At 45.6% G+C, this 13,318-nt stretch overlaps 1 protein-coding gene across 4 annotated transcripts in view; it reads right to left on the bottom strand.

The window, feature by feature from the left end:
- PREPL (prolyl endopeptidase like) overlaps positions 1–13,318 on the bottom strand; it is a 915,395-nt gene that overhangs the window by 247,953 nt on the left and 654,124 nt on the right. For all 4 annotated transcript variants that reach the window (XM_069608452.1, XM_069608451.1, XM_069608454.1 and 1 more), the window contains one exon: positions 12,720–12,892. In XM_069608452.1, coding sequence (XP_069464553.1) covers positions 12,720–12,892 — 173 coding nt within the window. The remainder of the gene's footprint in view (positions 1–12,719; positions 12,893–13,318) is intronic.

Here is a 13,318-nt window from a genome sequence, read left to right as displayed (position 1 = left end):
ATATTTACTACATTCTATAGTTCCCTTTACTCCAGGCCCGTAGAACACACTGAGCAACGCATGCGCGAACTCCTTGAGCAGATACCCACTACAGAAATCTCCCAACAGACCAGGGACCAGCTAGACTCCCCGATTACGCTAGACGAGATAGTGTCGTCCATCTCCGACTTGCCCAAAGGCAAAGCGCCCGGCCCGGACGGGCTAACCGCAGATTTTTACCACGAGCACATAGCTATTCTGGCCCCTCGGTTGCTTGAGGTATGGAATGAGGCTCTCCAGGCCTCCATCCTCCCCCCCTCCATGCGTGAAGCGGTCATCACTGTGCTGCTCAAACCGGGTAAGCCTGAGGATGAGTGCGGGTCATACAGACCCCTCTCCCTCATGAATCTTGACACAAAGATCTTTGCTAAGATCATTGCCAATCGCTTTTTGCCGGTCATGAAGCACCTGGTGCATGAGGACCAAGCGGGCTTCGTCCCGGGCAGATCCACCTCCCACAACATCAGGAGATTGTTCAATGTCATGTCCCGCATAGATCAGAACGCCCAGGCGGTAGCGGTTACGTTGGACGCCCAGAAAGCCTTTGACATGGTTTCCTGGAAATACATGTGGCTGGTCCTCGAGACAATGGGGGTTGGCCCAAACATGAGAGGGTTTATTAGACTATTGTACACCTCCCCCATTGCGCGGGTTCGAGTTAACTCACTAACATCCGAGATCTTCACGTTATTTAGAGGCACCCGCCAGGGCTGCCCCTTCTCTCCAATTCTCTTCGCACTAGTGATAGAACCAATGGCGGACTATATCCGCTCTAGACACTCTCAAAAGGGAATAAGATTGATAGAGGAGCCTGAAATTATATCCCTTTACGCAGATGACGTCCTACTTTATATCAGAGATCCCACAACTCACCTCAATCCCATACTGAGAGATGTCACCCGCATTGGCACCCATTCCGGTTTCACAATTAACTATTCCAAGTCGGAGATCTTCCCGCTCACTCAATCCACCACACAGCCCGTCTCCGAATATCCCCTGCGCTGGGCCCCTGAAGGCATTAAATACCTGGGTGTACATGTATCCCTCACTAAATCCACCCTACTCACCGATAATTACTCTGCGGTAGCGCAGATAGTTGAGGCTAAAATTTCACGGTGGCGCACTCTTCCGTTATCCGTTGCAGGTCGGCTGTCACTGATTAAAATGATTCTGCTTCCCAAGCTCCTTTACACCTTTAGTAACATTCCCGTTTGGCCTGGGAGGGCATACTTCACTAAATTGCACACGCTCTGCGCACAATTCCTCTGGCATTCAGGTGCGGTCCGCAAGAAGTGGACTGACATGGCACTCTCATACAGACGAGGGGGTATTGCTGCTCTGAACTTTGCTACATACTGGCTGGCGGCCCAAGCCCAATATGCCACTCATTGGTACCCTGGCGCCCCGGTGCGCCCTCATGTTAAGCTGGAACGGCTGGCAACTGCTGGCATTAATCTAATGTCCCTAGTGTTACAGCGACACTACGCCCCGGACTCCCCAGTTGACCCCATCGCTGCGACCATGTTTGCCTGAACACGCATACTAGACTCATCAGATGGGACCTCCCCGTACTACAAGTGGCTGCCCGCGTGGGCCTGCCCCGGGTTGGAGCCCACACTAGACGCTGCCTTGGCCCGCCAATGGGAGGCTCTGGGGTATAGGGCACTGTCAGACTTCTATCCAGAGGGCAAATTCATAAACCCACAGACTTGGAAGCCGGGTCACACTGGATCCCCCTTGGAAACTCTCCAGTACTACAGGCTCCGCGCGGCGTTCCGCTCTAGGTGGCCCTCTTTCCCTGATGAGCCCCCTGACGACCCGGCTATAGCGTACATTGCTAACTCGGGCGGTGCACGGGGCGTCATCTCATCATTATATCATATCCTGCAAGACACCCCCTCTACGCCGCTCCTCGGGGCTCGCAACAAATGGGCAGACGAACTGGGCCTGGAGATAACTGATGAGCTATGGGAGAGCATGTGTCTCCACACCCAAAAAGTCTCTCTCAACTTCCGCTTCCGAGCCATGCAATATAAGCTCCTTAATAGGCTATACTATACACCGCGCAGGACTTCGGGGTTTGCGCGTTCTGAGGTGCGCCTGTGCCCACGCTGTGGGGCCGAGGACGCTGATCATCTACATATGTTCTGGACCTGTCAGAACTTGTTCAATTTCTGGGACGGGGTTCTTAAGACACTTAGTGCAGCAATTGAAACCACTATCGATCCCGATCCCCTTGCAGTCCTATTTGGGGTTTGGAGCACTGAGGAAACTAAACGCCTGAAAAAGTTTTTAAATGTAAGTTGTATGATTGCCAAGAAGTGTATACTCCAGAGCTGGAGGTGTCCCTCTCCCCCGACCCCGCAGAGATGGTTGGGCCTGCTTACATGGTCACGGAATTGCGAAGAGGACTATCTGTCTATGCTGCCGGCCCAGTCTCGCCCCAAGAGCATTTGGAATGAATTTAACACATATCTCAATAATCAGTCCGAGGGTGGGTCGGAGTCCTGTCAGTCCCCGGCCACCACTCCTGCATCATGATCTCCTCAGGTCTTCTCCTCTATTCGCAAAACATTGTAGTCACTGCTGTAATGTTGACAGGGTAGCCTGTAAGCACCTCCATGTTCTATATGTTTCATATGCTTGTTGCCTTGATGTTTGTACCTTGTGAACCTCAGCCGATAAAAATAAAAGTTTAAAAAAAAAAAAAAAAAGTTCAAGTGAGGCCCCCTTTATGTTGTCTTTCTAACCTGTGATCTGTCCTTCATTTCAGGTGCAGAATGAAGGCGATGCGTCGAGGGGTTAAACTGCCGAGGTGAGTAGTGATGAGGGCGATCCCTCGAAATGTCCTTATCATTCCCCAGAAATGTCTCTTGTCCTTTCCCCAACTAGGTATGTATCCTTCCCTGGCCACGCCCGAGTGAGAAAATAGTCCCTATGAAAAAATAGTCCCTTTCAGGTCTCAGGGAGGCCTGAAGCGTGCTGTATGGTCTGCATCAGGTAAGTGCACAAAACACCTCCCTTTATGAGCCTGGCACCTATGGCGCCAGGACTGATGTCCAACATGAGCCTGGCGCCAAAGGCGCCAGGACTGAGTCCAAAGAGCCCCTATAAGGGGCAGCTGGGCTTTTACCCGAGGGCATGATGCCTGCTTCCGGGGGTGCTGGGCCTGGCCTGGTGCTCCGGGGGTAGGCATCATGACATGGAGCTGGGCAACAGTTGGGGAGGGTGTTGTTTGGGGAAGGTAGGGAGGGGGGTGGGGGGAAAAAGGGAGAGTTTGTTGTGTTTATAGTTTGGGGGAGTTTACGTTGGGGTACGAGCCTACATATACGAGTTAAGCGATTGGAGTTGGATTGCATAGGAGAGGGAGGAACAATGGCTCTGACACGCCATGGGGGATCTTAAAATTATTACTTGGAGTGTTAGGGGACTCAATAGTTACCTGAAGAGAAATAAGGTCCTGCTATACCTACGGAGACAGAAGATATTTGCCTTACTGCAAGAGACGCATTTAGCGCGAGATAAAATGGAGATGATTGGGAGGAAGTGGAAGGGGACTTCGGTGAGTTCACCATATTCGGCTTACGCTAGGGGTGTGATCATCTGGGTGGCGCCGCATGTCCTGTTTCGGCTGTTACAGACCCTAGTTAAGACGGACGGGAGGATGGTGGTAGTGAGGGGGGTTGGTGGAAAACAGGGAAATAAGTGTCGTGAATACGTACGCCCCGAACCAGAATACAGCTGTATATTTCAAAACCCTGTGCAACAATCTTAGTATGTGTGTGGGGAGTGCTGTGATTTGGGGAGGGGACTTCAACTGTGTATTAAACCCTAGAGTAGACAGATCAGATGGGAAAATGGATAGACCTGCCCCGGCGGCCAAAGCGCTACAGACAATGCTGCAAGACTTTGGGTTGGAAGATGCATGGAGGGCGTGTCACCCTCATGAGAGCCAATACTTGCATTATTCCGCCCCACAACAACTGCACACAAGGCTGGATTATGTCTTCGTCACCCCCGAGATACTGACAGAGATCACGCAAGTTGAATATAAAGCTAGGGTCGTTTCGGACCACTCTCCCCTGATCCTTAGATGGCAATGTTTCCCCCGAGAGCAAGAATCCCGACGTGGTGCCTTAGGGCTGAGGCGCTCAGAGACCCCCTGTTTAGGGAGGGCATGATGGACGAGATTGTTAATTACTTTGAGACGAATACGGACAGTGTGGATTCGGCGGGCATATTGTGGGAGGCCGTCAAAGTTGTTATGAGGGAGGTGACCATAGCAAAGTCTAGGGGATTGCAGGGTGGGATCCTGGCGGAACTGCAGGAAGCTGAGGATGAACTGGAAAGGGTGTTGAAGGAAGACAGTGCCAGCCAGAACGCTGATCTGATACTAAGACTGCAGCAAAAGTGCGCAGGGCACTCAGAGAGGTTGTGTAACCTTAACTATAGAAAGTATATAGAGAGGCAGTATGTGGGAGGAGATAAACCAGGAAGGATCTTAGCATGGTTATATAAGAGCGAACCCCTAGACCCCCCATCAGATCGATAACAAGGGAAGGCGGAGGGGTGGTGGATACCCAAGAGGAGGTTAATCAGGAATTTGCAAACTATTACGGGCTACTATATGGGGATGACAGAGAAGATACCGCGCAATGATAGCAGAAACATTGGAGGACATAGGGTTGCCGCAGATTAGTGCTGAGGGAAGAGAGGAGCTGGACGCACCGATCACCTTGGAGGAGTTAGGCGAGGTGGTGAGACAGCTGCCGACTAGTAAGACCCCGGGGGCTGATGGATTCCCAAGTGAATTTTATAAAACATTTAAGGATGAGGTGCTCCCCCCACTGCTAGATCTGCTGAATGAGGCGTATGAGCTAGGCAAGTTGCCAGAGTCCCTCAGAGAATCGATTATAATACCACTTCCCAAACCCAATAAACCAGGGAATAGCTGTAGTTCCTATAGACTCCTGACGATGTTAAATCAAGATAGTAAAATTCTGACTACCGTTTTGGCAAACAGGCTAAGAAGGGTAATAGGCAAATTAATACATCGGGACCAGACGGGTTATGTCCCTAACAGGAACATAACCAATAATCTCAGTAGGCTCCACAGAGTCATTGAACATGGCAACGAAAGCGAGGACGAACTGGCGATTGTCTCGCTGGACGCAATAAAGGTCTTCGACTCAGTAAAATGGCCATGGTTGTTGGTGTCCCTGGCTGGCTATGGTATGGGTCCAGGATATCTACAGTGGGCTAAAATGTTATACAGTGAACCGCTGGCCAGAGTTAAAACAGGGTCGGTGATATCAGAAAGGTGGAAACTCCGAAAGGGAACCAGACAGGGCAGTCCATGGTACCCATGCTTTACATATTGGCCCTGGAACCCCTAGAGATCTATTTAAGGCAACAATATGACACGATAGGAATCCCTGTGGGAGGTGAACAACATCTGATATCCCTACACGCAGATGACATATTATTGTATTTACGGCATCCAGAGGAAAACCTCCAATATATTTTGGAGGTGATGGGAAGATATGCGGAAATGTCAGGTATAGTGGTGAACACCCAGAAGTCTATCATGTTCCCATTGGGTGTATATAAAGGGGTCCCCCCGAAACAATTACCGGTGTTGCAGGTACCATGGGCAGCTAGTACATTCCGCTAACTTATATAGATATATACCACGCGGTTGAAGAAGAGCCCAAGCGCAATACAGAGGTAGCCATTAAGAAAATTGAGAATTGTATGCGGTTCTGAGTGAAGCTGCCTTTAGAAGTGATGGGACGTGGGGTGATGTTAAAGATGGTGGTCTTGCCTAGGCTCCTGCATTACTTCGGGAATATCCCGTACTTCATACCCAAGAAGTTCTTCAGTAGACTGGACAGCATATGCAGGGACTTCCTGTGGCACGGCACACGAAATAGAGTAGCCCTCTGGAAGCTGCAGAACTTTCATGAGAAAGGGGGTATAAAGTTGCCAAATTATGAAGTCTATTACATTGCAAGTCAGCTGCAATATGTGGTTAAATGGCTCTCAGAAGAGGTAACCACTGAAACCAGGTTGTTCATGTGAGACTATACCCCGTTTTATTTGAAGGAGATTATGTGGTTGCCCCCAGTAGTAATGGACGGGCACCCAGAAATGATGCTTGGGTGGAAGATGTGGCACAGGGCTTGTCAACTGATGGAGAACCCATACCCGTGTTCCCCACAGGTGCCACTGGTTACACTGGCGGGCGGAGAAGAGCAGTTAAGGAAGTTGGTTAGAAACCACTGGGAGCCGGTTGGGATAGCAACGATGGGGGATATTTGGCAGGATGGGAATATAACAGACTTTGAGGAGTTGGGGGCGGAGCTGGGCTACACATTGGCCAATATATTACGTATAATAGACTGGTGCGGAAGATCAGGAGTACATGGCCCGAACTGGTACTGGAAGAAGAACCAGATGCTATTATGGACATAATATATGATATAGCAGAGGGGGGGCATGAAACATCTAGAATATACGAGATGATGATGTCTAAAGTGGGAAAGGAGGTGACGCAGTTGAGGCTTGATTGGGAAAGGGAGGTAGGAGTCCTGATGGAGGATGGGATGTGGGAACGAGCCCAAGGGTATCACAAGAAGGTGTCAAGGAACGCAAGACTTAAACAGATGCAACTTTATGTTACGCACAGGGCGTATTTGACACCCCAGAGGATTGCTAAGTTTAAAAATGCAGGACGGCAATCATGCCCTAAATCTAATGAGGAGAATGCGGGCATGGTGCATATGTCTTGGTCAAGCCCGATTATTGAGAGCTTCTGGGGGGAGGTTGCACATAAACTTGCGGAAAAAAGTATCAAAATTGTGGTGGATACAGTGTGGGCCTGCCGTTTGGGGGGTTCCCTAGGCCGCGCAAACTTGGGCATGTGAGTAAACTGAAAGATCTGGCATACGCGCTTGCGAAAAGTAGAATTGCTATGGGATGGAAGACGTGCCACAAACACGTTTGGAGGTATGGTGGAAAGATCTACAGAAATGGGCGGAGGCGGAAACCATGGTATGGCAAGAGGCCAGCAGCGCTGGCAGGGAGGAGGAGGCTGAGACTTTGATGTTCTGGAAACTACTGATAGCAGAACTATTTGGGTCAGTGCAAGACCCACCAGAACCCTCGGAAATGAACACTCTATTGCAAGATGCAAGAATAGAACATCAGTAGAAATGGGCTCGTAACGGGGTGGTGTGTTAAGGGATGCAGTCAACGTGATTGTAGAATGTATAATTGAAATGTCACTGTATATACTGCAAGTTTGGTTTGTGTTGCTTGTTTAAATATTCAATAAAATTGTTTAAAAAAAAAAGGATTGCTGAAATGCAAGTGTTACCATAACTGGCAATTTGCACAATGTGACAGTGTTTTAAGCCGATATATCCAAAGCATATGTCGTCCTTAGGTTTTCTCACAAAATGAACATAGAAGATGCAATGTAGCTTTCCCAGATGAAGAATATATTTAACAAAATCTCTGGACAAGAAATGTGCTATTAATTTGCTATTTAATAATTAAGTTATATACTCAATCTATTTCAGGCCAAGAAGGCAAGCAGGTGTGTGGCACTGGACGATCTATCAATCGAAATTGTGATTGCTATTTTCCGGAAGATTAACTCTGTCCCGACACTTGAGATATATAAGTGAGTGGGCTACAATGGGACACAACACAAAGTATAAATGACTAATATAAATAGTATTCGGGATGCAGTATAGTGTGAGAGAGCTATTTGGAGTCTACCCCTCAGACCCAAAACCTTTTGAGAAAGTAAAACCTTGAGAGGTGGTGATTTCTTTCTTTCTTTATTTGAATTTAAAGACAGCGTATGTCTAAGAGCAGCCTTAATTATTCGATACAAGAAGGTAAGTTTTAAGAGAAAATCAGAATGTAGCAAGAGTGGCAGCTAAATGGAGAGGAAAGAAAAGCTAATTCCAGAGTTTAGGGGCAAAGGGAGAAAATGTCTGAAAACGTGACTGGGCACAGAGAGGACAGAGGACACTAGTAAGGAAAAGGATGAGGACCAAAACAGGGTGGGGGGAGTAAACAAACAACTGAGGAGAGATGAGAGGGAGCTAAACTATTAACACATTTGAAGAGCATATGTCGGTATAAAAATTAAGTTGGGCTGAAGAAGAATGTCAGCCAAGAGAAACTAGCAGGGGAGGGATAGGATAACAGGGTAGAAGCAGGAAATTAATGTGGATGTTAGGACTCTCCATTATTCCTGGTCTGTGTGGCAGCACTGGAGGCGCCAACACCCGGAGGGCATCTTCACTCCTTCAAAATGGTGTAATCTCAATGGGACATTCTGTATTCCCTGCAGACGTTTAGCCTTTCCCAAGATGGCCGCCGTAGTACATTGCCAAGGCAACGGAACGCATTGCAGAGGCTATTTGAGCACACAGACAACTCACCCCACTACGTTGCTTTGTGCCTCCTGCCCTCGCCAAGCCCAGTTTTTTCTTTCATCTTGCTCCTAGTTAAGTGCCGGCTCCTCTGTCCCTGACTCTGGCTTCTCTGGCCATTTTTTAGTCTCCCGGACTGAATTTGTTTCCTTCTGATTTCCGGGTTTCCCGACACTCTGCCCTCAGCATCGCGGAGTCGGGCTCCTCCCCTCCCGCTGCCGGGCTCCTTGCTGCAGTTCCTATTCTTCGCTCGGTCAGGCTTCTCCCTTCTCGCAGCTGTACACCTTTCCTGGGTTCTGGCTCCTCTCGCGCTCGGCCCTCGGCTTCCTTGTGTCGGGCGCTTTTTTCCTCGCTATGCTTACCCTCGGCTTATTTCCTTTCATCCTGTCTGTCTTATTTCTTCTCTGTGATATTCTGTTCTACTCCTGGTTCTCATTTCATGTTCACCTCTCCCATTTCCGAAATCTTTGCATTGTTTCCCGGCGGATTCCCAGCTGATAATGTTCATCATTTCTGGATTCTACTTTTGGCTGGACTACAAGAGCCTTCACAGCCTGTACCGCTGCATTAACTGAGGTTTTTTTGCTGCTGTGGTTTTCCCCTTCTTTCTGGGCATGGCCTGGTGATTACTACCCCACTCGTGGCATAAACGAAGGAGTAAGTGGTTACCAAGTCTTTGGCCCTCATTACGAGTCCAACGGTAGCCCTGCCGGTAAATCCGTCAGGTTGCCGCCAGACCCGTAAACAGTTACCGGCCAGGGCAGACCGGCCGGCTGGGAAGGCAACCCGCCCGCAGACAGATTTGCCAGTTAGGAAACAACAGTGCCAGTAAACTCGTAATGAGAGCCGTTGTCTTAATTATTCGCTCCACAAAGAAGATCACTCTTCTCATTCAAATCAGGTCAGTCTTTCTTGTCTGGATTGCATTGTTTGTTATAGTTGTCAAAACAGATGGCAGAATTAAAGATAGAGTTTAGTAGAAAGTGAGTGTAGGTCGGAAAGCCAAGGAGTGTAGGTCAGCGGCAACGAGCAAGAAAAGAAATCTGAGAGGTATTCAAGGAAAAAAGATAGAAAAGGACGCTTACAATGTAAGCAGAAGTGGAGAACGAAAGAGAAGCAAGAGGAAAAGGAATAAAAGGAAGGTGGAAGTTGTGACAGGAAGTGCAGTGAAGTAAATAATTTCATTTGTAAATGGGAGAAGGTGAATCTATTGACTATGCATTGCAGACTTAATAGTGAAAAGACAGTCAGAGACAGAAGTGTGATCACGAAAGAAGATAAAGAGTTTAGAGCCACCAGCACAGAAATGACTGTTCAAACCAAATAATGGTTGAAGAAAGATAAATAGTATAGAGAAAAAATAGTAAACAGACAAAAACTAAGCCTTGAGGGATTGCGAAAAATAGGGCGGAGTACAACATTAAAGTCATTACGGCAAGACAGACAATATCTTTTCTTTTTATTGTGGTTTAGGTTATTAAAACGTTTCACAATTATCATAAAGCAGCAAAATGAAAAACATGAAAACCTACAGAATTTATATACAGACACATAACATGAAGTTAAAAAAAGAAAAGTACATCTCAGATCTTCAATCCTCAATTATGATAAATAGGTTCATCTAGACATACATGATCAATATCAAACAGCAAATCAACGCGACAATTGGGGAATCCTGCGAGCCACTCGTGAGTTGGTAACATGATGCTTCTGAATTCAAATTAGAAAGGTCGTCTATGGATTTGCCAAATAAATGCATTCTCATTTGGGCAGTAGAATCACTCTCGATCAACTGTTTCAGCGATTGTAAAAAGGCTACAAACTCTATACTCTGGAGGGATACCACTATGGGGGCCCCATCTGTGAAGTGACCCAAGGAGAATAAAACAAAAGCACAAAAATATGTACCAGAGTTTAAGGTCCAGAAATATCTCTAAGTGCGTAGGGAGTGAGTTATAAGGTCTATAGATTTTCCCATATTCCCTGTAAAGTGTGTACTTTCCAATTTGATTTGGTCGCTACACCATTAAAATAAACAGCTTTTTCCCTTCACTTTTTCCAGATTATTCAGTAGAGTTAAACGGTTATGGTTTACTTCCAGCAAGGTGTTATCACAATCAGTTTTGAAGGAATTCAAAGGAGATTTTAAATTCTTCAGGGCTAAATGATTTAAGTCCTCAAATAATGAGTTTATGGGAGGATATAGGATTTTGGAATACAATTTCCATTTCTTCCTCATAATATGCAAACACCACGATTGGATACCTAATTTGCGGCATATTAAAACAATGGGCAGAGGTTGGAAATGCAAGTAATCTTTTCGAGATTCCCTTCCAAGACATTTAGTTTTTTTCCCTTCTAGGGAAAGGTGCATTTTCAGGACATACAAAATTGAGGCGATACGCTTCTGCATATAGAATTTGATTACAGGCAGTGATCCAGATAACATTTTGAAGTGGGAGTATTTTACTTCCTATTTTTTACAGTTGGGAATACAATTTCTTTTTAGGGAATAAAATCTAAGTCCATTTCCAATGGGCACATTTTATAAGCGAGTAAACATGTTCTAACTGGGAAATTGACATGTTTTTGTAATAATTATTCCTTTGCACCTAGCTATTCATATACATTCAAAATACTACATGTTTACTTCTTCCAATCATGCAGTAAAAATAGAAGATTCTTCCTGTCTGTGCACTGCTGGTCCAAACATATGCATGGATCTGTGTGGGTGAAAGCAGGAGCCCATGGTCCTACTTCCGTTTCCTTTTTTTTTGTTTGGGAGTATTTGCACTCCTTATTTTAATTTTTTGGGAGTATCTGCCTATTTTTAGGGAGTAAAAGTGGCTGATACACCACTTATCTGTAGGGCTGATTACAGGGATTAGCGAGAACCTGCAATATCTTCTCTTCATCTTCTGCAATTACACACATAAAGAGGTCAATTTGGACATTAGTCTAGTACAACTATCCCTGCAGCTGCTTTTGGCATATCCTAGAAAACCCAAATAAATGAACTTATTGATTTATTAAGATGATCCCCATCATATTTCTGGAACTAGATTTTGAGATGAGAATTTGCCATTTGAGACTAATTCATTCTTAAACCATTTAATCCCACATATTCACTCAGAGAATTCAGTGCACGTTGGAGTCCGACCTGAGTACTGTCAAATAGAACAATATCATCAGCAAATCAGAGTGTAGAGAGATTTAACAGGCTTATTTTGGGGGAATCGGAAACATTTAAATAAGTCATCCACACAGTGAGACAAATATACATTGAAAAGGCAGGGATCTAGAATGCAACCCTGTTTTAGGCCGACGGAGGTGCACACCTTCCCTCCCACCCAAATAATCTTACTTGAATAGTCTTCATTTTACAACTGGATTAACATACTGGGTAGAACACCTGGAAGACCTCAACCACTTAATTTATCCTATAGTTTCATTTGATCAATGCAAAGAAATGCAGAGGAAAAGTCAACACAAGCCAAATATAATGGTGGTTTGCTTTTCAGCTAACCTTGGGATTGCAGGAGGTGTATAATTAGACCATTCAGAGAAACACATTTGAAATTTGGACAACCCGACCCACCGACCTAGCTCAATCATTAAGGTAATCTTAATCTAGCAAAAACTGTCTGTGATGCAAATGAAGCTCGCCTGCAAAACGACACATTTCTAAGCCGCTCTTCCATGCACCGCAGCAAGGATCCTTTTCAACTAGCGTCCACGAATTGTGCTCAAGCAAGAAGTCAGTGGTGCAAATGAAGCTCTTGTGCCAGCTCTCCTGCAAAACTGCACACTTCCGTGCCTCACTTACCTGCCGTACTTCACTAAATGTTAAAATAGAATTTACAAGGTATTTTTCATTCAAGTTTATGTGAAATGCAATGCCTGTAGTGATTCACCACAGAAAGTATTTCTCTGGATTTTGGAATAATAAATCAAACATTAAATATAACTGTGTAGAAGACTGTGTCCAGTCAATGAAAGCCCTATGATTTACTAATTCTGCATACTTGCCAGCTCCTAGAATTTCTCCAAAAATCCTTAAGGATTTTTTTGCATAGCAAGTATGTCAAATTAATTTTTATGTCTTTGGACTCAATCGTACATAGCTATGTTAGTAGAGGAATATTAGAAAAAACATGCTGTTCCTCTTCTGTAGTAAATGCAGACAATTGGTGCAATACTAACAAAAAGATAGACCAAACTATACATTACCGTACGTGGCAGAAGGCTAACATCCAGCCATCTTCTAGTAACAACAACCTTTCGGGCTTAAACATCATGCTCAGATCGATTCCATAAGCTCCATACACATGAACTAGGAGAGGTTTCTTTTTTGACTGCTGAGATGGTTTTTGAAACACAGTAATAGGAACCAATGTGCCATCCTGCAAAAACAAATGGAACTAAATCAATGACGTTCATGCATCAGAGAAACATAACAAGTATGCTGTAGTTCTCTTAAAGGAGAAATATATTGGGCATGTGTAGCCTGCCTGTATTGGAACTATGACGTGTAGAAGAAAAATGTTCCAATTAGTGAGACAGAATATGAACTATGAATGGGACTAATACATACAGGGATATGCCATGTCATGCTACAGAAGGACAGAGTGGAAAAGCAGAGTGCATGCGCAGCAATTTACAGATAGATTCACATCATCTCCATCTGTCGCCCTTCTGGTACCACTGGACCATTCTTTGAGGATTTCGGGCAACTCCTTGATTCTCTTTCACTAACCATCATCTCATTCTCTTAGGAGACATTAACCTTCCGTTTCCAACCACTTCTCAGAAATCTGAACTTCAGTCTT

This window comes from Ambystoma mexicanum, chromosome 4q (genome assembly GCF_040938575.1).
Source record: "Ambystoma mexicanum isolate Mex_15411 chromosome 4q, UKY_AmexF1_1, whole genome shotgun sequence".
NCBI classification, from domain to species: Eukaryota; Metazoa; Chordata; class Amphibia; order Caudata; family Ambystomatidae; genus Ambystoma; species Ambystoma mexicanum.
Note: the sequence above shows the minus strand (reverse complement) of the source record. Positions and strands in the feature narration are given on the sequence as shown.